The sequence below is a fragment of the Eutrigla gurnardus genome (assembly GCF_963514095.1).
Source record: "Eutrigla gurnardus genome assembly, chromosome: 5".
In the NCBI taxonomy this organism is placed as follows: Eukaryota; Metazoa; Chordata; class Actinopteri; order Perciformes; family Triglidae; genus Eutrigla; species Eutrigla gurnardus.
The window spans coordinates 21,833,270-21,858,195 of NC_139919.1; the positions used below are offsets into that span (position 1 = coordinate 21,833,270).

At 42.1% G+C, this 24,926-nt stretch overlaps 1 protein-coding gene across 1 annotated transcript in view; it reads left to right on the forward strand.

Annotated features, from left to right (window-relative positions):
- Nucleotides 1-24,926, forward strand: part of diaph1 (diaphanous related formin 1) — an 84,328-nt gene that overhangs the window by 19,295 nt on the left and 40,107 nt on the right. Inside the window, exons 5-17 of the mRNA XM_084009913.1 lie at nt 316-446; nt 1,444-1,527; nt 1,620-1,683; nt 2,107-2,246; nt 2,534-2,639; nt 2,843-2,953; nt 3,186-3,303; nt 4,865-4,982; nt 6,964-7,079; nt 9,481-9,545; nt 11,148-11,327; nt 13,227-13,784; nt 15,160-15,274. Of these exons, the coding sequence (XP_083866039.1) occupies nt 316-446; nt 1,444-1,527; nt 1,620-1,683; nt 2,107-2,246; nt 2,534-2,639; nt 2,843-2,953; nt 3,186-3,303; nt 4,865-4,982; nt 6,964-7,079; nt 9,481-9,545; nt 11,148-11,327; nt 13,227-13,784; nt 15,160-15,274 (1,906 nt within the window). The remainder of the gene's footprint in view (nt 1-315; nt 447-1,443; nt 1,528-1,619; nt 1,684-2,106; nt 2,247-2,533; nt 2,640-2,842; nt 2,954-3,185; nt 3,304-4,864; nt 4,983-6,963; nt 7,080-9,480; nt 9,546-11,147; nt 11,328-13,226; nt 13,785-15,159; nt 15,275-24,926) is intronic.

The following is a 24,926-nucleotide window of genomic DNA, read 5'->3' on the forward strand; positions in this document are numbered from 1 at the left end:
CTTTCAACACTGGCAAAAGTCAGTACTATTACAAAGCATTTGGTCCTTAACATACCATTTTGTGAGCACATAGCTCACCAAGGACCTACATAACCAAGCACAGATGGTTGCTAACACAGTTCATTAAACTGTGAAATAAGCCCCTTAATAGAAAATCCTACACATTGTGCCCTTTAATTTGAATTCTTCGAGTCCAAATTTCAAATTAGGCTTGACTGTTGGGCTTGGTGCCCCGCCGTGTCTTGTGGAAATAACATCAATTAAACCCTGTGAAAAGACAAATATAAATGCATACGTGTTGTGATTGTTGATTAGGGTCAAAGCCAGAAGGAGAGCTCCAAATCACCAGTGATGTACATCCAGGAGTTAAAGTCAGACTACCGAGACTCACAGCTGCTGAGCTGTCTGGAATCTCTGCGAGTCTCACTCAATAACAACCCTGTCAGGTAATACACACATGAACATACATACAGTGCATATGAAATAAACAAGAACTGTGTCAACCTTCTGGAGTGCAGACATCAAGAATTCAAAGATATAGACGTATTCACATATTTTTAATTGCTGATAATTGAGACTACAAGGAAGAAATGCTTATTCAGTCCTTCACACAGGTGATCACCACTCAGTTTACTCTATAATGTCACTTCTAAAAACAGTCCTTATGTGACCACTTATTGTAGTTGGTAATGATATTTCTTTGACCATATACATCACAGTTTGTCCTTTTTTAGATAAAAAGGTGTTTCTCAGCTGTTATCATAATTGAAAACATAGGCCTGTAACTCCATTATTTCAAACACTATAGCACCAGAAAACATTTAATACATTTGGTTGTCTGATGTTAAGTTTCTTTTTAATTAAAATTCGTTGTGCCGATTGTAACCGATCTCAGGGAACGTCTTCGACTATTGTGCTTGCCAGTAGTCGATGCATTTGCCAATGTCAGGACCGTATTTGACTTGTTTTCCATTCATGTATTAAATTATTATTGATATAACATTAATATTAGTCATAGTCATAGTTTCGTCATAGTTTCACACAGCATACCCTACATATAACCGACACTTGCACCATCAACACACGGGCACATGCACACAGCCACACTCAGATTGTAAATATAACTTAGAACTAATAACTAGGGCTGTGCAGCTTTATTTCAAACACCCACTAAATCTTGTTTAACACAATTTATTGCAACATATTGCACTTAAACTAGTTCATTCAGATTTCAAAGGGCAATTCAATATCTAAATGTGAGCAGAAATATTATTGAGGCAAACTGTAGGGCCGTAGAAGCAAATTATGTCCTTACTCAGCAAGTTGGAAGGTATACAGAGAGAAATAACAAAATAATTACATTCTAGACAAAATATATTCCAATACTGTGGGGGAAAAAGTGCATTTAAATGTGTACTAATCATGTGGTCTTCTCGCTTTCAGTTGGGTGCAGAACTTTGGAGATGAAGGGCTGGCCCTGCTGCTGAATCTGCTGCGAAGACTACAGGAGGACAAGGACGAGTACCCGTAAGACACTTACCGCAGAATAGTCAACTGCACTCTTCAGCAATGTGTTTGTAATGTCTTTCTGTATCTGTCTTCCCTTATTTATCAACCAGGATGACGGGAGTGAAATGTCAACACGAAATCATTCGTTGCCTAAAAGCCTTCATGAACAACATGGTAGGAAAAGTTTCTTCACTTACACTAAAACAAATCCAATCCTGTCTTTGGTATGATCATATGTAGTTGAGGCATGTAGTAAGTGAAATAACTAGTAATATAATCATTTTTATCCTACTTGATGTTGTTGTAGTGTGACCATTTGTCCTCTAGGGGGCAGTGTGGTATCAATGTGACCAAGTTTGGTCAGTTTGTCACAATGACTGCTGCCTTACCTTAGGTAATTACCTTAGCTAATTAGTATAAATCTCTTTAAATCGATCACATTAAATAATTACCCCCTGTTTAATTAGTATAAATGATGTGTCTCCAGCCAGAGTCGACTTGAATCTGATACTCCTGTTTTCAGTAACCATAAAAGCTTAAAGGGCTTTGATTCATTCTGCTTTCTGTGTCTTCCTGCTTAATATCTCTCCCATTTAGTACGGTCTTAAATCTATGCTGGCGTCAGCTGAGGGAATTCCTCTGCTGGTCAAAGCCATCAACCCTCGGGTGCCTCATATGATGGTCGATGCTGTCAGGCTGCTTTCTGCCATCTCAATATTGGAACACCCGGAGAACCTGTAAGCATTAGTGAAATATTGACGCAATGTTTTTAATAAATTAAACAGAAATGATGGCCCTGATCAATTAATTCTTCTCCACAGTTAATGTTTGTAGCACAAGACTAATATGTCCTGTTATTTGGAGTTATAGCTTCAACTGCTTATCTCCTTTACCTGCATGTCAGGTTTCATTAAAAGCTTTTCATTTTTAATCCTGCATACACTTTTTTTTCATGAAAATGATGTGTGTATTGTGATTTGATTTAAAATTCAATATGATATCCATAACTGTCTGTTTCTTGCAGTCATGAGCGTGTTTTGGAAGCCATTACAGAGGAGGCAGAGAGACGGGACATTGAGAGGTTCCAGCCTCTCCTTACTGGCATGAAGCATCACAACATTGCTCTTAAGGTGCACACTTACACACTCGTACATCTCCATGTGTAATGTTGTTGCCAAATGACACTGACCCAGTTGCATTTGACAGAAATATGCAGTTTGCAGTGTAACAGACTATCTCGGCTGACAAATATTGGGTTTTGCATTATAGTTATCTTGTTATCTTTTCAGGTAGTCTAAATTGTGGAACTGTCTTTCCAATGTATTTTTTCCAGGGTGGCTGCATGCAGCTAATCAACGCCTTGATAAGCCGGGGAGAGGAGTTGGACTTCAGGATCCATATTCGCTCAGAACTGCAAAGATTGGGACTGAGAGACCTGCTGACGGTACGGAAAATATTCTCTTTTGATGTTCTCTCAAAGTAACTCGAACAACACACATTTGCAAGTCCTTACTCTTCATGTCTCTCTCACTCTTGATGCCTCGGTCTTTCTGACTGGCTGACACACACCCGCATGCTGTGAAAAATTTCTCTCAACTGTCCAAACTCGATGTTTGGCACACTCTCCTTGTCATTCTTTTCATCCCTCCACCCACATCCCATTGCTCACCCTGCAGGAGGTGCGGATGATAGAAAACGAAGAGCTGAGGGTGCAACTCACAGTGTTTGATGAGCAGGCGGAAGATGACTCCGAGGACCTCAAAGCACGCCTTGATGACATCCGCACTGAGATGGAATATCCTTCAACTGGGAAAAACTGTCCCTCTCTCAGGGTACACTCTTTGACCTTGAAAATCTATATACCTGGTTACAACACAACTTTGCTTGCTTGTGGTTTACTGTTTACTTTGCTAACCTTAAAATATACATATTTTTTTACAATCATGAATATGTATAATTCACACAGATAGGATACATAATGATATGCATGTATTCCCTTCATTGTAAAAATGTGTCTACAAGGAGCAAGATACAGAAAATAAGATTGCTCCTTTCTTCCCAGTTCTTTCTTCAGAGACAGATGCAAAATTAAGATTTTCATACTTAAGCATATTCTTTCAGGCTTGAGGGACATAGAGACCCCGTGTAGACGTTTTTACATTCTAAATCTGTATTTGCCAAGAACCACTTCACAGACATTTGCTACTTATATGCAGTGTAGTGAAGAGCAGCAAAACATCCAACCACTGGTGGACTTTGGCTTTATTGCAACTCTGAATGATCTGTCATTATCTGGGCCTGTCCAGAGTGCGATAGACAGGCGGCATCAGCAGTCATGTGGGTGTTGTACCAGATTGTTGTGGTGAATAAGGAGCTTAGCTGAAAGGCAATGCTATCGATTTACCAGTCCATCTTCGTCCCGACTCTCACCTGTGGTCGCAAGCTTTGGCTAGTGATTAAATGAATGAGATCGCAGATACAAGTGGCCAAAATGAGCTTCCTCCATAAGGTGGCTGGGCTCAGCCTAAGAGATAGTGTGAAGAGCTGAGACATCCGTAGGGAATCCAGCACAGGCGGTTTGGGCACCTGATCATGATGCCTCTGGGTAGACCCAGAACACACTGGAAGGATTTAATATGTCCTCTAGCCTGGGAATCCTGCGGTGTCCCCCTGGAAGAGCTGGAAAGTGTTGCTTGGGGAGAGGGGAGGCTAGCATGCCCTCCTAAGCCTGGTGCCCCTGCGACTGCCCCGAATAAGCAGAAGAAAATGGATGTATGGGTGAATTATCTGTTTAGTTATACGGATAAAAGTCAGTGCAATGAGGTCCACAAGAATAATAGAGACTACTTCGTTTTATCTACAGGTTTATCTTTCTCACACAAAGCATTCTGGATTCGGTTGTTTGACTTGGTCTGACATCCAGGATGGACTGGATTTTGATAAATATAAAATGTAAACCCTAACTGTAACAGCAACTATTTAAAATCAGAATAAAAAAAGCCTGTAATTCTCCACCAATTTTCACCACCAGGTGTCTCCAAGGGGTAACAAATACAGTGTTTGCCCTCCTCACTGCAACACTACATGAACAGATATTTAAAAAAACATATAATATAATGGTGTGATAGAACTGATTTGTGGTAAATGTTGAAATTTCATCACAGCAAAGATTATTAGATGGTCATTCTGAACTGAAAATGTTCCTCCAAGCCTTTGATGATAATATATGCAGTAATAGGTGATGTTAATTTTCAGTTGTCACTGATTGTTGAAGATGTTGTGTATGGTGTTTTTAATATTTGTGTTACATTATTTGATCCATTGTGTTAATTCAGCCTTAACTGCTTTTGCTTCAATGATGTGAGGGAAGTGTTTGAGATCCTAGTCAACACTGTGAAGGACTCCAAAGGCGAAAACCATTTCCTGTCCGTGATGCAGCACCTGCTGCTGATCCGTAATGACTATTTAGCAAGGTAACACATAAACATATACACAGTCATGCATGTCCATACTTTCTCACACATTCAAATATTACAAGACTAGATACTGTATCATCTAGGATTTTTATATATATATATAAACCAATGCATTCTTTAAAAAGAAAACTTAAGAAGTGAACTTTTCTTCAATTTCCTCTCTTTATTCTCCTCTCCCTCCTCCCAACCCGCTCCTCCATTTGCTGTTTGTTTTCTGGAGCACCGTTCAAAGGCTGAGAAATTAATACATGCAAAGAAGTCCAATTCCATTTTAATAAGAATGAGCGCCATCACCTCTTATCACCAGAAATATGCTAATGTCTCTCCCTGTGTCTTCCAGAGCCCTTGGGGGTTTAGCTAGGGAAACAGAGGAAGAGTGAATAATTGAATGACAAGACTGTGGTTAGAATGATAATAAGTCAAGAGTTGTTTGGCATATTGTATGCACATTTACACGTGCATGTCCACTTTCACAGTCGGCAACACAAAAGGGAGGAATGTTCTGCTTTATCACAGAAAACAGGCAAAACACAGGCATGCACACCCTTGAGTTTAGTTTGTGTTGTGTGTCTGTGTTGCCTTGATGGTATCAGACAAGCAGGAAGTGGTTTATTTCTAACAGTTTAGGGAATTCATTCTGAGGTTGGAAAGGCCAAGTTGGCCCAAACAAATGGTGCCAGCTGAGGTCTTATCTTTATTTATTCATTTATTACTCTAACATCCCTCTTTCCTAGCCTGCTTTCTCCATCCAGGTGATCCAGTGGAACACAATAGAAGTGGTTTGTAATGGACTCCACAAAGAGACAGGAGGTGTGGGTGGGAGGGAGAGCTGTAGAGTGGCAGAAAATAGAGCTCAGTAATTACAGAGATGAAGTGAGAAGGGAGGTGGAGGGCGAGACAATAATGAAGAAATTGAGAGTTGAGGTAAATTGCTGGGTGGATGTTGAGAGAATGAGGGAGAGACGTACAGGGAATAGAAGCATTTGTGTTGGAATGAATGAAAGAGTACCTCCTGCTTTGCTCTTTCTACATCTTGGTCTAACTGTGTTTCAATCTCAAGTGGAGATGGAGGTCTGAGAATATGAATGATCATACCTCTAGCATGTGCACGGATTGTACATGGCGTAATGCATGTAGTTAAAAAATGAAGTGAGGTATATATATTTGATGGTTTTATTGAAACAACTGTAGCCTACCAACCACCCTTTTCCTAAAATCCTATCTTTTAATCCAGGCTTGCAAAGAATAGATGTATTTCACTTTGAATCAGTTTTCCAGAATGACACTAGATGTCTCTCTCGCTCCACGGATAAAGCTAAAGTTAAGAAGGAAAAAAAACCCTTGAAGCGGTGAAATACGTGTTAGACAAAGGCAGAGTGACTAGAGAGACAGGGGAGGGAGGGAGATAGAATAAATAAAGTATTGAGTTTGTGACTCTGGCAGCATCTAATGGGGTCAGGGAATAAGACACCTCCAAAATTGAGTGTCTGTGTGAAGCTTGCTTGATCAGACACGGGGTACTGGACATATACCAACACACTCTCACGAACACAGTTGCACACAATCAATCTTGGTGACAAGAAACTCAAACTGTCATGCTCACACAGACAGCCAATCTCAGATTCAGACAAAGACAAAGTGGTAAAGCATGGGTGTCCACACATTTGTCTGAACAAATGAACTGAATTGCTCTTTGTCAGTCCCATCCTCTGCTCACAATCTGCCAGATTTCTTATTAAAGCAGGCTAAACTGGTATTGCACAATGCATATGCTTTCTATAATTGCCATAGTGGAAATAACATGCTAACTATATTGTGGAGACATGTTCTCTATATTTACACAGCACCACATATTAACTCTTGTCCGTTGTTACCCTCCATCCATCCCTCTCACCTTATCTTATCCATGTGTCTCTCCATTTCTTTCCCTCTGTCTCCCAACCCATCCACCTGTAAATCACTCCCTCCCTCCCTGCAGGCCTCAGTACTACAAGTTGATAGACGAGTGTGTTGCTCAGATCGTGCTTCACAGGAATGGAGCGGACCCCGACTTCAAGTGCCGTCGCCTCAGCCTCAACATTGAAGGCTTGATAGGTGAGTTCTTAGTCACAACATACATTATGATCGAGTCTTTCCTTTTCTCTCGTGTACATGAGGCCTTCTGGGTCATCAACCAATACCCCTTAAATTATATTTTACTTTCAAATGGATTAAAGATCAAATCAACACTGAAAATCAAATTGAAACGTTGAACCATATTTCACTTTGGCCTAACCCTTGCTTTGATGCTGCCCTATGCCATTTAATCTGAATTTGGTGGTGTATAGTACACTTTCTATCCATGGCTCAATATGTATTGGTCCAGAATCACCACAAGGTGGAGCCAGAGCGGGACAGTGCATTCATGTGGGCTGAATTAGCTACAGGTTTTACAGTCATAGTTTAGTGGTATAAAATTAACTAACAGCTAGATGGTCACTCTCGGTACGTGGTGAATATATTATTATAATAAGTCAGCAAATCCCACCACATTTCAAGTCTATCTTAAAGACGGAACAAAACAGTTTTTACTTGTTGTGATCGTTCCTCTTATTTTAGAGTGACCTTTGAAAGATCTCCTCCTAATGAGCTTCCAAAGGGAGTCGTGAGGAACTCGTTCTGTGCATAAATACATCCCAAATATTATTTGAAGCTAATATGAAGTTCTAGCAGTTTGAGTTAATCAAATCAAGTTGAGTACTTTCCAAAGTTATTGTCTTTTCAGTACAGTTCCCTCTTTGTATTCATATGCCTCCACTGCTGCTCAGAAAAACAGTGTAGGGGGGAAACAGAAAAGGAGAATTCTTAAAAGACTTTGAGTTTGGAGGATATTCAATTCATTTGATTTACTGAGATTGCTGAAGCCTCATATTGGATTCAGATAAAATTTGCAAAGAACCAGGGCGGTAGATGTTTTTCTTCCAATGGATGCACATTAGGAAATTATCTTTATATTGCCAGTACAGAAAGAGGAATGATTACAACAAGCCATAATTGTTCTGGCTTGCATATGGGCACCTGGCTATAGTTATCAAACTTGTGGTCCTATCATTTTAAGTCATTCTCCATCATATACACACATGAAATGCAGAATTTTGGTAAAACGTACATTCTGGTGTAGGTGTATGTGTTTGTGGACTTCAGTGACAGCACTAAACGTTGACTCAGAAACACATACTAGCCAAACCGGAGCATAATGGAGGTGCAGGCCATGTCTCAAGAGTTCAATACTCCTTTATGGCAGATCTCCATTGCTCACCGCAGAAGGCTCTAATTGCATTCCTTCTAAATGCGTCCTGACACACACACAGGCTGGCTGGCCTCCTTTAAGGCTGCGAGAGTTATTATCGTGGAAAGCAGCCCAATTCTGCCCTGCATGCATTATTTAGTGTTTTTCTTTGAACTCTGAAATTCAGCACAGTTTCTCCCACATTCTGGCTCCCTTAGTGCTCCCCATTCAAAGTTTGTCCCATTTAGCCTAGCCACCGTGACAGAAGTAACACTCCCCTCCTCCATTACACATCCAATAACCATGTAAACACAAATGCACATTCTGAAATTCTATGTGGGTTGGCATATTATTTTGAAGTTCTTTCATCCGGCAAAATCTTCTATTTCACAAAATAGATTTCTCATTTTGCTTTGCCTTCCTTATTGGCTTATCTAGATTTAAGGGATCTCGCATAGTTTCAACTCCTTTTTTTCGACAAGCCACGTGTTATCGAAGACTTTATCTGTTCACAATATATAAACTCATTCTTTACTTGAGCTTTTTTGCCGCTCTTCCATCTCTGCAATCTATCCGTTTGATCCCTCTCCTGGGCATCATGATTAGCTATCTTTGATCCAATGACTTTGTGGCATTCATCTTCATGCTAATTAGTTCTTTTACTGCATGTGCTCGGTAAGCCCTTGGGCGCTGAAACCACCTGTAGGCACTGCAATTATTCTGTAAAAGTACCCTGTTGGTTGGCCCGCATACTTCTCACCTTGTCCTCTTTCAAGCACAACCCCTGATAATGGATTACTTTCAGACTGTTTTGCGGTCTTGCTGTTTTGAATTTTAGAATTGTGTATGGATTGGTGTGCTCCCACCTCTCTCTCACAAACACACAGTCACAAAGGTGTATGTATTCAAGGCTTAAAAGGTAATGATGTGTAGAAGCAGCGTGCAACAGATGGCATCCTTTGTAATGAGATGCCCTCACAATCTTTTTTACGGCTCTTGACTTTGAGTAGTTTGATAAAGGATAAATAGGGAGACAGATAGGATGCTTGCTCTGTGTGTATGCATCTGTTTGTGAATTTATGTGGGCACCACAGCATGTGCCAGACTGAAGGGTGTGATGTCTTCACGCCCAGGCGCGTGCAGTTGCACTGTCTGAAACCCTTATCTTATCCACCGTCTTTTTCCATCTTTCTTCTTCTGTTCTTTCATCATCTTGTTTGTCCACAGACAACATGGTGAGTCAGACCAAGGTGGAAACCAGTGAGGCCAAGGCAACTGAGCTGGAGAAGAAGGTGAAAGACGCATAAATGCATTCTCAATGAAAAAAAGAGATGCGCACACACACACACAACCACAGCATGACATACCCACATACACGGCGTCCTCAAAGGACATAATTTATTACAATCATGAAGACGCACCAAAAAAATCATACATTATAAAAGCCAACATTTCCCCCTTCACACACAACACTTTGGGATTGTAATTAACTTCCATGTGGCCAGTGTTTGTCGGACACAGGATGACAAATGGGGAAAAAGAGAGGGGCCGAGGCTAAAAAAACACATGCAACACACACATTCACACACGGGGGTTAATGACTTGAGTGCTGCTGCTCTGATGTTTCTGTCCCTGTGACAAGATAATTGCAAAGAGGGAGCTGAAACTGGCTTTATTCGGGCATGCATAAAGACACTCACATGGGATCATATCCATTGCACATGCACACATTAAATGAACCCACTAGGAATCATTTTTGTTGACCACACACACACAGTATAGTGCCCGGGGCCTGTGATGTGGTAATTGCAGGCGGTCTCTCTGGCAGGAATTAGGGATGAGGCTGTCAGGACACTGACAGCGAGAGTAACGGATCTGCTGTCAGCAAATTAAACTGCCATGCGTGTCTGTGCGTTCATGTAGTCATCTGTTTAAATACTGTTATCCTGCTTGTCAAGTGTCCTAGAAAAGAAATCCTTGAAAAATTGTGAAAGTGAGGAAAATTAAAATTTGGGGTAAAACGCTTCTCTCTTTTTCCTTTATGCGTGTGAAGGCTTTAAAAGGGGAGTGAGAAGTGAGCTCATACAAGTGCACTGAACCATCCTAACTCAATAATTGACACTAATTTGCAGTGTAAATTATACAATGAAACTGAAAGCACTAAACTGCAGGAAATGGCTTCTACAGGTCTTTGAGATACGGAAACTGCTGCAGCGTCAAGAGGGAGGCTAAAAGCTTGTGCACGCAAACACACACAATCCTGTTTTTTTGGAGTGCCTCGGTCTCTTCGTAGCTTTATGTGGTTATATTATGTGTGTGTGTGTGTGTGTGTGTGTGTGTGTGTGTGTGTGTTATGTGTATATATATATATGTATATATATATATATATATATATATATATATATATGTATATATATATATATATATATATATATACATATATATATATATATATATGTGTATATGTATATATATACATATATATATATATATATATATATATATATATATATATGTGTATATATATACATATACACATACACACACATACATACATATATACACTGCTCGTCAATCACCCTTTAAATCAAATTGATTATTCAATGATTTAGACTTTGAACACAAACATTAATTCTGTCAGTGCCCTTTCTGAATTACAGCAACACTGTATCCATTCTTTGTTAATTTTACCCAGCTTTTATTTTATAACAAGAAGGCATTAGAATATTTTAAGATATTCCTATAGTAATTGAGGACATCAATATTATTCAGTATTTCATTTTTAAATAGTACTTTTAGGGTACTTCTCATATCGTAAAAACATATTCCTGTACGCATGATACGCTTCATTTGCTGAGATTGTCCCTCTCTATGATCCTTCACATGTGCATTAGCTGGATGCAGAGTTGACAGCACGCCAGGAGCTGCAGGTGGAGATGAAGAAACTGGAGGGCGACTATGAGCTGAAGCTGCAGGACTTGAGCCAAGAGAAGGAACAGCTGTCCAATTCTAAGCTGGATCGAGAAAAGGAGAACCAGGGACTACAACAGCAGCTCGGCACTCTGCAACAACAGGTACACACAAACATACAGTATATACCCACCAACCTGTCAATGTGCCACACATGCCTTTTTAATTAAAATAACTCAAATGTCAATGACTTGTGGACCGGCATCTACACTGGATGAATAAGTACTTCATACAAGCCCAGTCAAAAGATCTGAACTATATCTTCAAAGTAACAACAAAATTCACTGAAATAGAAATGAGTTGAACCCAGTATGACACTGGCAGGTAGACCAGCTCAAACTGATTTTATACAGCACTTACATCATGACTTGATGCTCGATGTCAATATAAAAAAACAGAACATTAGGACAGAATTCATGTAGGTTGAGTCAGATCATTGAATCTGTCTTGTTTAATGTCAAGGAAATACATCAGCTGAAACTTCAGCTAAAGCTGCAAGAAGTCAAATATATTGAGGCATGGATAAATACAATATTGCCGAATTCTAAGCACAGAAAGTTGTCCAACATCCAGGCACACCCACACAAACACAGAAGGCCTCTGGCCTTTACTGATTTGGCCAACTGCTTGGAAAAAAAAGGAATGAGAAAAAAAACCCTAAAAGGATATCGTGAGAAGAAGCCAAATCCTTTAGAGATTAAGAAACTCAATAAAAATGTGGAAAGTGGGGGAATGGAAGTATAAAGAGCGACTAAAGGGAGAAGAAATAAGAAGAAAGGCAAAGGATGGAGATGGAACAAACAGATTTTTTTATGGCCATGATACACACACAGGGTGGTGCATGTGTGTGTGTGTGTGTGTGTGCGTGCACTCATACAGTAGGGATGCAAAGATAAGGGTTGTTTTAGCTTTCAAGTGTCCTGCTGCCACACCAGCTGGACTTGGCCTCACAGTGACACCCAAACTTACAAACGCATCACAAGTGACCCAAAACAGTCTGCCTCTGCATGTGTGCTCACGACCACATGAAGATGTTCCTCCGTGTTTGTGTGTGTGTGTGTCTGTCAGTAAGAGAACAACACAGCTTCCAAAATAAGCTTCATCCAAAGTGGCTGATGCCAGCCGAGTCATCGTCTCACCATGCGAGCCCAAACGCACGCATATGCAGTATCACCAGCAAGGCATCAGACAAACTTCCGTACGAAGATGGCTCACTTTCTCTGTGTTTGAGGCACTGCCCGTCGAAGATTGCTTCACATGTCGAGATGTCTCACTGTCCCCCCATGTGATGCTGTGCCCAACTCTTCATCTGCTGGCACACTAAGAAAGCTTGCATCAGAGGCCCTTTATGTCTGCTACTGTCTTCTTTTCCTAGTCCGAGGAAACAACAAACAATTTGAAACACTGCATACTCTCTTCCCCATGCACACTGTTTACACACCTAAGAAGAGTACATAAAGTAAATAAACTTCTCTCTACTAGTATGCTTTATCTTGTATAATATATCCCATTCAAGGCCCAGTCCTCTCTCATATGCCAGTGTTGGCAGGCTAATTTAAATAATTGGTGCCTCACTGAAGTAAAAACTGAGAGTTGTATTTCAGTGTTGAAATAAAAACTTTATTTCACCCTCACTTCCAAATTTAGAAGTTTGTCCTCCTCTTTAAAACTTTTTCTTTTTAAATTCCTCTGTGGACTTAATTCCCTAGTTATGTTTTTCTCTCTGCGCCTTGTCCTCCATTCTTTCCCCATCTCTCCCAAAACTCAATCCTGCCCAGGCTTTAATCCATTTCTATGTTGCTCTTTTCCCTCCTTGTTCTGCTTTTTTTTCTCTCTCAAAGCTAATCACTCGCTTGGAATGGATATTCACTGGAAATGGTGGACATTGCCAATTGCTATACAAAATGAATCTCAATTCAAGAAACAACCAAATGATTTACAGTCATGCTAAATTACTGTATGTAGTGTGAAAATTAACATACTGTATCCTTAATTCCCTGCAGATTGAAAAGCTGTCTAAAGATCTGGAAGAGGCCAAGACGAAAGTTGTCACAGTTACTGTTCCTGTGCCTACACCTGGTTTGCCCCTTCCACCTCCTGCACCTCCTCTCCCTGGCCAAACTACAGGTATTCCCCCTCCCCCTCCACCACCTCCTCTACCAGGCCATGCAGGCATACCTGCTCCCCCACCGCCTCCTCCTTTACCGGGTCAGGTCGGTTTTCCTCCTCCTCCTCCCCCACCTCCATTACCAGGTATGCCAGGACCTCCGCCACCCCCGCCCCTTCCTGGCATGCCAGGGCCTCCACCACCCCCGCCCCTTCCTGGTATGTCAGGGCCGCCACCCCCTCCGCCCTTACCTGGGATGGGACCTCCACCACCACCGCCGCCGCCTGGGTTTCCTGGAATGCCTCCTCCACCACCGGGTCCAGGCATGCCTCCACCTCCACCATTTGGCATGGGGGGCTGGGGTGCACCCGCACCACCCTCACTGCCTTACGGGCTAGAGCCTAAGAAGGACTACAAGCCTGAGGTCCAGCTGAAGAGAGCCAACTGGGGCAAGGTAAGACCTGAGATGGATTGTCAATATGAATTATCAATTTTCTGACTGATTTTAGAACTCAGTTAGTTATGTATCTGATGATGGAAAAATATTGTGGAAGAAAGAAATGCAGTTTTCTTGCTTTGCTTATTCACATTTCCGTATGATCTTCTTTGATTCACGAGGCGTCTCATTATCACATCAGCATAATGTAATTTAAAGTTTGTACGTAAGTTTTACAATACCGATGTCTAAGAGTGTTCTTAAGTGTGTGCAACAGTGTGAAGAAAAGTGGGATGGAGCTTTAACAGTGAGATTCTGACCTAAAGTGACTTGCGTGCATACGTGTATCTCATGACTATGTTCTTCATATTCTTCCCCACCCTCTCATCTGTGATGGTTAAAACATCAAAACGGCCCTCTGTCTTTCTTTAGCCTAAAGCTACTGTTTAATGGCTCCAGCAGACTTCATCAGCATTTAGCTTCTCTCTCTCCCTCTCTCCCCGGTGGTGAGAGTGTTTGACGAGGATGTCACAGAAATTGCTTTTTAATAAGCCTTCTTCTTTTAACTGCGCCACTGAAAGATAATTAAATTGCTGCTAGAAAGGACAGTATTCTTTTGTAATTTAAATTAACTTTTTTTTTTCCTGGCTTGGTCTCATCCTCCTTTCTGCGTGCTCTCTTGGTTTTCTTTCTTGCTCCTTCAGCTCATCCCCATATCACATTTCCTTTCCCTACTCTCTGTCTTTTCCGTCCTACTCCCCCATCCCTGAGGCTTTGTCCATAATGAAAGGACTGATAACTGTAAATTTACTACCACTGCTTTCTCTCTCGCTCTCTCTGTCTCACTTTCTCTTTCCCTTTAATGAGAAGACTCACAAAGTGAAGGGAAATCATACAAAGTTAATTTTGACTCCTGACTAGAATAGAGAAAAAGAGAGCAACACCAAGACAAAGGGAGGGATACAGAGAGAGAAAGAATTAGGGGAGGAGAAAAACCGGAAGCTTCAGTATTTCTTTGCATTTCTGTTTGTGAAGCTCTGGATACTTTGTGGTAGAGACAGTGTGTGATGATTAGAGAAAATAACTACCTGTTTCCTTCTCTTTCTTTTCTACTTGGGCCTTCCTGCTTCCCTTAACCCTCCCTGACTGTTTCTACTTTATACCTCTGTCTCTTCCTTTTAACAGCCTGGCTGTTTCTTTTGTTCCGCTCGCTTGTTTATCTGCTCACCTCATTGTCTGCCAGGTGCACAGATGAGCATTTTGGGGAATTGAGGGAATGAATTTGATTGCATAGTTATCTAACGGATTCAATACATCTGTCTCTCTTCTTCATTTTATCGCACCGTGTCTCCCTATATGTCTCTCTGTAAATACTGGCGTTTCTTTGTCTTAGATCGGCTCCGAGGACCTCTCTGAGAAAAGTTTCTGGACCAAGGCAAAAGAGGGGCGATTTGAAAACAATGAGCTCTTTGCCAAACTCACCTTGGCCTTCTCCTCACAGACAAAGAGTGAGTGTGTGGCTTGTGTGTTTTGTTTTTTTTTACTCCTGCTGTTATCATGTTGTGTTGCACATTAATGAGCAATGTCTTTTTGTGTCTCACCTCTCCCACATCCCTCCCCTCTCCCCCCCCGATTCCATGTCTATTTCAATCCTGCTTCGCTTCCATCAGCCACTAAAGGTAAGAATATCACGCACTCACTTCCATTTAATTCTTTTTTTCACACATCCTATCCAGACTTTCTTAACCTTCTCTTCTTTCGCTTGAAGGGCACATTTACATTATTCAGCAACGCTGTGTCAAAACAGCGCCTCATACAAGTTCATGAATAAACCACACACACCTGTGTTTGTCTACGTGTTCATCTTCTCGACGTGCCCGAGAGTTGTTGTGCCGAGACAGAGCGCTGGGTGAGATGAATGGGGACTAGGGGACGGAGGGAGAGTTGGACAGAGAGAGGAGGGTAGAGAGAGGGATAAGGAGAAGGTCACTGATGTCCTTTGACTAGCCACCTGCTGTCCTGGCACAAATTGCTGACACACGGGCGTACGCTCGCACACGCACACCTGTCCACTCCTATCACCTTGTCCCAGTGTCACTGAGCCTTCTGCTCTAGCTCCTCCATATTCATATCATAACCAGGACACCAGAAATCACAGAGAGTGTGTGTGTGTGTGTGTGTGTGTGTGTGTGTGTGTGTGTGTGTGTGTGTGTGTGTGTGTGTGTGTGTGTGTGTGTGTGTGTGTGTGTGTGTGTGTGTGTGTGTGTGTGTGTGTGTGTGTGTGTGTGTGTGTGTGTGTGTGTGTGAGATTCTACCTGACCTTCAGATTCAATCTCGGTACACATACACACACTGACTCTTGCGCATGTCATATACATAAACACAAGTGTGTGTACACTCATGCCTGATGCTGGCTGTTGATGTCAGTTAAATGTCAGTGTTGGCAGCTGTCCCATCTGCATTCACCTGGATGGCAATTCCTAACGTCTGCCTGTCACTCCTTGATTTGACCCCTCCATCCCCCTGGACCAACACTGCGCACCCACGCCGCCACTTTTTATTGGCTGAGACAGCCGCCTGTTCCGGTTGATGTCTAATAACCTTTTCTGAGAGCTGACTATTAAGACACCGTGGCCTTTTCATAGCCCCACACCTGTCTGTACGTCTGCCTGGAGAGAGGGAGAGAGCGAGAGAGCGAGAGAGGGAGAGAGAGTGAATGAGACCAGGTCCAGTGTGTTTATTACTCTATATTCCCAGTGTGTTTCTCAAAGCTGTTGTGGTAAATAACATATTCTTCAAGACAGAATTGTGTTTTTATTGAGCTGTTGCGTAAGCATTTTATATTTCTGTATATGAGCATGTGTGGTTTAATCCACACTACGTCCTCTACGAGTACATGTCTTTGTGTCTGTGGCTGCTCGTGCATTAATGCCCAATAAGCAACCAGCTCTGGTTATGCAGATTGACCCCTCACCCCTTGTCCTTCCGACTCTTGCTTAAACACACCGCTCCAGGCATAATACATTCCTCCTGACCTCCCTATCCTTCTCCTAATCCCTAACCTCTTGAGCCCGATTTAACTCTTCCTCGTGTTCCTGTTCCTCCTCCTCCTCTTGCGCCTCCCATTCCTCGTTACCCACCAAATAAATGGACAACACATCGAGCCACCGCTGACCCCGCTGAACTTTCTTCCTCCTCTATCAGCTATCCAGCAGCACTGCTGGGATTGCACGCACACACACACCCACCCACACAGAAAACAGACGTGCAGAGGGGGGTTAGTGGGCTCAGGGCAGGGTCAGGGGTGTTGACCTCTGATGCTTGGTGGAAGAGCATAGAGCTGATGGTGGGAGACACGCCCTCTGGCTGCACAAGGCTCTCATGGACAGTCTATCCATGAATACACACACATGCACATAGAAGTGTGCATATGTTTTAAATATTGCTGTTTTTCTATGTAGTCATTTACATTTTTAGTCCGTATATCTTTAGCTTTGATTCTCAATCTGTTTTCTCTCTCATTGAAAATAGAGTCAAGTTCAGTCGTTAAGGTCAGACCACCCTTGATGCTCCTGTCTCCTTCCAGCTGCTGAGCATATCTCAAATTTGAGGCCCCCTTTTTTTTTTCTTTTTTTTTTTGATTTTCATATAGTTTGGTGTTCAAGTGCTATATGCATTCTGTGAAAGTATCTAAACCCACAATACATGGAGAAATACATACAGCTTTTATTCAGAATCTGCCATCAAGATTTCTGTAGCTTTGTCACAACTATACAATATATAGACCATTTAAACATAAACACTATAAATATGTTCCAGTTTGTTGCTGGTTGCAGTGTATGTGAATGACATCAGCTGACAGGAAGTAAACCCAAGCTGTTGCCTACCAATCCAATTCTGTTGAAATGCACTAGAATGGAGTGTTTCAGACAGAGGGTTGAGCCTACTTGGCTAAATGTACTCAACAGGACTTCTGAGGTCAGTTGAGAGTATAACATGTCCAGAGTACTATTTGAGAGACGCTTCACCTTACGTAATTTATTCAAGTCGAGCCTTCTTTACCTCAAGACATTTGGCCTTTCTCCTCTCAAACTACTTAAAGTGCATTGCAGCCAAGGCCACTGCTGGTGGTAGCGTACTGCTCAACATTCACCGGGATTGGAATAAAAAATTAAGCAGGCAACATGTGGAATGAGGAGTATGCATTATATATTCAGTCGATAAATTGAGTTGGGTTTTGCCTATTGAGGATGCAAACTGTCAAGGTTTTCAGAAAGTGCACTACCTCTGGGAGCTGTTTCGGCATATTCTTTCACACTTGTTATACTGTACATCTGTACATCTTGGCATTCACAAGAATTATTATGATGTAACTCGCCAAATTCCATTGCAATATATGTGGTGGAGAAACAATGCTCGGGCACTGCTGCCATCTTTCTCCTGTAGACGTGTGGAACATATATTTTCCCAATTGTGCTTTGCGAGTGTAAGGGCTAATAACCACAGACTTGATATGACTATTACAATTGTAAACTGTCACGTTGGTTAGATGAGCAGGTATGTGTGGCTGTAAAACGGTTAGTGTAGTGCATAAGGTTTCAGACGGCAAATGTATTCTCACATTTGGTTCTCCATTCCTCACTTTGAAGTGCTTGTGTCTGTCTTGTATTTTTTAATATATGGTTTCTTCTGTCTTTCTTCTAATAATAATAACAATAGTACTAATAATGGAACAGAATCCAGACCCTCTGATGGTTTCAGCAAGACTGTTACAATGCTAGAGTTTATACAGTGGCCTATGTATCATATATTGGTAAAGATATCCTGAAGTGTCCTTTTATCACTTTTTCAGACTGTTTGATAGCAGGTGCCTTTTGAAGTCGGCACCTCAGATAGCCCAATTAGCAAAAATAATGTGTGTGAGAGAGAGAGAGGGGGAGGAGGTGGGTGGAAAAAAGAAGAGTGAGCAGAGGGAAAGGCTGGGCTAGGGGGAACGTCGGTGATTAATTTGATTTGGGAGAGAAAAGACGAGAAAAGGGCCAGGAGCATATATGATTATTAATCCTCGTAATGTGAGGATGATTTTCACTTCGCAATTCTCCAGCTTTTACACCCTTCCCTCCTCTGTGTCTCAGTCCCGATTGCTGTGTTTCTGTTGTAATATGCTGACCTAATTTTTCTTTTCTGGTGGAGACCCCCCAACCCCAAGAAGTCACTTTGTGATGCCATCCATTGTATATCGCTGCATAACACACCTACACATGCAACCGCACCATCCAGTATCACATTAGCTTCTTATGAAATACATATTTATTGCAGATTAATGAGTATTTGTCAGTGCATGGGTGCTACTGTATGTGCTCGAGAGAGAGAGTGGGTGGGTGAGCTCAACCACATTTACAAAGCAATTTTAATAAGCCTTTTGATCTTTCTGTGTTTTGAAGAAATCAATTTCCTTCTCTGTAGGTATGTGTGTTAATGTACGTACACTTGTGTGTGTGTCGATTCTCCTCTGTGTGTTAATGAGCCACCAATCAGCAAGAAAGTGTGTGTGTGTGTGTGTGTGAATGTGTTCTTGCCTGGAGCCTCTCAGGTTGTGGACCAATCAGTTAAAGCGATGCGATATGTCATATAGTAGTAATAAAAGACCAAGAGGCATGGATAATTATGGTTCTATGTGGTTGATTAGGTCATTACATCTTCTGCTAAACAGAGTTCACAGCATTCAGGGACTTGTTTTTGTTGCAGTAAACTGGCTCAAGGTCATTGTCTGCCAAAGGAAAATGTCCATGCTAATATAATAACTTAGGTGAACACACGTCTCCTGGCACTGTTTTAATTTTTACATTACAGCAGACTGATTGCAGGGCTTTAAAAACATGTCGGCTGTGTGATAGATTGACACTATAGATTTACCCTTTACTCATGCATAAGGCACAGTTCATAGACGATACCACATGTGGAAACAGTAATGCAGTCTAGTGAATATTCTGATTCTATACATGATGCTCTCGCAGCCAAATGTCCACTTTTGTCTGATAAATAACTTGCAAGTTTTAGTAGAAAATGACCACAGGTGAGAAAGGGGAAGACCTTCCTTCTTACTCCAAAGGCCTCCCATTTGCATCCCTCCTCCTCCTCCTCCTCCTCCTCCTCCTCCTCCATCCCAGTGTCATAATCCCCACACAACCCACTTCTTGAAGATGTTTGTTTTTCACTGTTGAATCCCCTCTAGGTCACAGCCAAGAAGCATTTGTGAGTTGTATGTTTGTGTGTACATGTGTGTGCATGATTGTGTGTAATTAGAGAGTTTTAGATAACAGTTTATGGGAAGTGTAGACGCAGAGCTTCAGTCCCCTGAGACTGTTTAAAATATGTACTAATAAAGCGCTTAGATGACTTAATGAGCAATGGGCACACTTTATTAAGCCATAAGAGTGTTTGTGCGTGCTTGTGCGATTGTGCTAAATTAGTATTGGCTTTGAAAAGCTTGTGGGTAATGTGTTTTAAGTTCTCTGAGTGTGTGTGTGTATGTTTGTACTTGTACTAGCGCACAGAAGCAAGCCTTTTTAATAAATCATGCAGCATTCAGGCTGGGACTGCAGAAAGAGAAACAGGTTAATGCAAGGGTCACTAATGCTGTAGAAAGAGAGGAGAGAAATATCATACTATTCTTTTCCTTCTATTCTCTCCTATTCATTCCATTTCTGGATGCAGTCCCCCCGCCCCCCAGTTGGATAGCGATGGTGGGTCTGTGCTTTTTGGAGTCAGTGAGTGACATAAAGTGTAACGGCACCTATAGCCCACATATAGACTTCAATATGCAGGTACAACCTGTAAATGAAAGATTTGATGTTTATAGGTTGTGTTATGTGTGCGTTTATGTGTACCAGTGCTTAAGTTGAAATCCTAACTATACCTCTTAAGCCCTCGACAGTAGCGTTGCATTAGCTTGGCTCTGCTCGCTCTCTAAGCCTCGGCGTGTATTCTCAGTGCGGCAATAGCACAAGTTCCCTCATTCACCATCTCTTTATGGTTGAGGAACAGCCGCAAAACACCGCTCATTCATCAGGCCTTATCAGGTTCAAACACATCAGCGTGCGCTCACATTGGCGCTCACTGCCAAATGCAACAACTCACTCACATGCAAAAGGGGATGCATACACATGTAAGCATACACGCACACACACACACACACACACACACACTCATACACACTTTTGTCCCACTCATTCTCTTCATTCCATCCCTCGCTCTATCCCTTCCTCGTTATATCTCACTCCTCTGTTTTACATGCAAATGAGCTAAGTGCACTCATGCCGGAGCATTACCGCTGTGTGTGCCTAATCTCCTTGCTGCCTTTTCTCTTTCCTGGAGATTATCCTGTTTTTAAACGGAATAGGCTTTCTTCGCTTCACTCGGCTCCTCTCCTAACCAGCCAGCCAGTCGGTCAGCCAGCCAGCTTTCCAATGTCTCATCCTAACACCATTACCATTTCAATGTTCCCAGTGATATGACAGCTGTGCAGGGACAGCGAGAACCTGTGTGTGTGTGTGTGTGTGTGGTGTGTGTGTGTCTTTAATTGAGGGATTGGCTGATGAACTCAAAAGCTTGTTACAGATGCTAAGTATTCCCAGTGTTGGTGATTCTGTCTCTTTTCACCCAGGAGAGGGAAAAAATACGAGCAGAGATGGAAGGATGTGGGGATGAAAGAATATATGTATGCACACCTACACTCCTTCCGCCCACTCTTCCTTCCTGTTCTGCTCCTCTTGGTAACAGCAGCAGGCTCTTTTTTCCCTCCCCCTCCTGTATTTCCTTATGTATGATTTGTGTGTGCGTGGACTTACGTATGCCTATGCCTCAGAGACGTCAAAGCGTTTGAGAAGGTAGAGGTGCTATAATTTTTTATTGGTGGGTTGAGGAACGGAAGTCACACTGAGACTGTATCTATGATTAGAAAGCATGGTAATCATGAGAAAAGGGGAAGAGGAGAAGAAAGTAAAAGTGCAGATTGACTGTGGATGGCTGTGCCTCCCTGCCACAGCAACTCCCTCTGTTATTTTCTTCTTCTTCTTTTTTTTTTTTTTGCAATATTAGCTACCTATCCCTGAGGGCACACACTCACACATAGACACACACACAGGAGACTTAGCCCACTTTGATGTCACTGATAGCATACATTAAAAAAATGGAGCAGTAAAGAGCAACAACTTCAAAGATGGAGTTGACAAGATAGGAGCATTAACCCCCATCTTCCTTCCTCCTCTTCCTCTTCCCCTTCTCTCTCCTGATTTCCTCATCTCTCTTCTCTTATCTCCGTCTGATAAAGAAGTTCTTATGAGAAGGGACAATAAGCCAGCGATGGGACCAGAAAAATGACAGCAGAATGGTGAGGGGTGTAGATAAACCGAGCTGTAAAATGAGAAGAGGCAAGATAGATAGCAGCGACGGAGGCATTTGAAAGTGTCCTTTAAAGTCCAAAGTCCCTATCTCAGTCAAATTGTTTAACGGTAGCCTTAAGCTGCTTCTAATGCCGTGCTAGCTAGCTAGTGAGTTATTAGGGTGCTATTAGGCTATCTTGCCCATTATCCTGATGGCTCAGACCATGTATTCAGGGTTCTCACACGATCGCACATATTAAAACTATCAATTTCAGCCAAACTTTGCACACGCTCGTACCAACTTTCTGAATGTGCACTGCATCCTCTGTAGTTTACCGTGTGCTTGTGTGTGTGTGTGTGTGTGCTCATGTGCTTGGCTCGGGTGTATGTGAGCTCTCGCTCTGTGTGATAACTTGCCCAGCTTTTATTGCTGCTGGTGTAAAATGGCCCCTAGTCCCTCGCTGTGGAGGCTGTGTGTAATATGGATAACCCAGTGGCATTTACACCCGACACCGATGGTATTTACAAGGCTTAGTGGACCAGGCCATGCTCCACTTTCTGACCTTAATTTGCTACAGTAACCGTGTTATAGGATGTGTGGAGAAAAATATATATGTTTAATGTGTCATGGATGTGTAAGCTCAAGAACTTATATGCATAGTTCATGTGAGCTCAATAATGCTGTGTGTGTGTTACTTGGTCAATTACAGTTGGCTTGCTGCTGTCGGCGTGTGTCTGTGTGTTTGCATGCATGCTGAAGTCCTTGCTCCATTACTGAGTATCTGCATGTGTCGTGTTCTGTGAGACGTGGGTTCTGCTTCGCCCTGCAGGCACCTTAATTTTTCACCATGCTGTGTGCTACACTACACTTCACTGCATGATAGTGTATGTCTACTCCCTCTCTTGCTCTCTCTCTTCCTCTCTCTCTTCCTCTCCCTCTATTCATCTTCCTCCCCCGTCCTCGTACTCTCCCACCACAACCACCCGCACCCACCCCTCACTATACACACACACACACATGCACACACACATGCACACACACCCACACACGCCTAATCAAAGCAAGGAGCTCTCTAGATTAGCAATTGAGAAAACTCCCTAAAGACATTCCTTCATTTTGACCATTTTTAGGTACTCTCTTTCTTCCCCGCACCTCCTCCCTGCTAGCTTTGAATTTTTAACCTCCCCACTGAATAAGATATGTGGCCATCCTCATGGGGAAAGGAAAGTTGGAGGGAGGGCAAGAAATGAAGGGAAGGAGAGGGCCGGGCAGGCAGAAGGGAAAAGGTTGTCCCAAACATGCTTTCACATTTATCCCCTAAAAACTCCACTCTGTATGCTCAATAATGCATGGCCATTGCTCACTCCCCATCCCCCCCCCCCCCTCTCATTCCCTTCTTCCTTCATCTCCTTCATCTTCCTCTCGTTGGTTCCCCGAGCACTCATCACTCCACCCAGTAGATTAACTGCAGGGTGAAACTGAGACTGGCAAAGCAGGGTGATGGTAGCAGGGCATCAGGGACTAACAGTAAAAGAAAGAGGGAGAAAGCAGATGAGTAATTTGTCATCGTGTGAATGGAGTTACTACTTTAAGTATTGATCTGAGTGAGTGGGCTTTGAAGTTGTATCATCTCAGAGGGGCCGCAGAGCTTGACTGGGCTTGAAATTTGGAGTCAGACTTCACCCCCAAAAAACCCAACCAATTCTGTCTCTTCTTGAACAAAGCCTGTGGTGTGAATGAAACTCCATTGACTACTTTAATAATTTGCCTGCTAGTTTTTGGCCACTTTCAGAGATGAATCACTGCGTGACCTCAAATCTGCTTATTGTTTTTTCATTGGGGCAAGAACATGAAATATCCGTCGTAGCACAACCTTGATGGCGACAAGTAAAGCCTCCATCCAAAAGTTGGAACGTCAACTGAGCTTAAATCACACCATCCATAACAAGCTACAGTACACACCGCATATGGTACCATTTTTTTTGCAAGTTTACTGTCTCTGTCTTTTGTCTTGTCTGTATTGTACTTAGAAATGCTTTGTCTGCCTGAACACTGTAGATGCACAGCGAGCAGAGTGAACCTTTTAGGACTTGTTGTGCATTCATAAGGCATCAGCAGCAACTCCTGTCTGTTTGGGTGAATGGAGTGGTACGCCAGAGACTTCTAAAGATCTCTCCAAGAATGTTTTTTTAAGTCTGTTCTGGAAAGTTTTTGAAGAACCCAGGGAGTTTTTTTTTTTTTGCTTTCAAAGTTTCATGTTGATTTTTTGCTCTGAAGCTTTACCTTCTTGCTGGTTTCTTTGTTCCATCTTCAAAGAATATAGCAGCAAGAGCAACAGACTAAAATAACGTTGCAAATAATACTACTACTGTAGAAATAAACATAAGTCGAGCATTTGCGCATCTTGGAAACAAATCTCATTTATTCTCTATATAAATATATATATTTATTTATATTTTATTCATATTTATTTTAATACAAATCTAAAATTACACTTAATTACTGACAGACTTTAAAGGCTATTCCGCGATGTAAAGCCGTCTGCATACAACTAACATGGTGCTTTCCCTTTTTTTCCAGAAAAATGTGGGTAGCACTTGATGCAGCTTTTGTCGGAGAAAGTTACTAAAAATGTTGTTTGTTGGCTCACGAGGTAGTTTGCTAACCTGAGAAAGATACAAGCTTGCCGCCACTGTGGGAAAGTGCACATTTCTGGGCAAAGGATTGACAATAACAAGTATGCTGCGTGATTGAAGCCAGTTGAAGGAAACACAA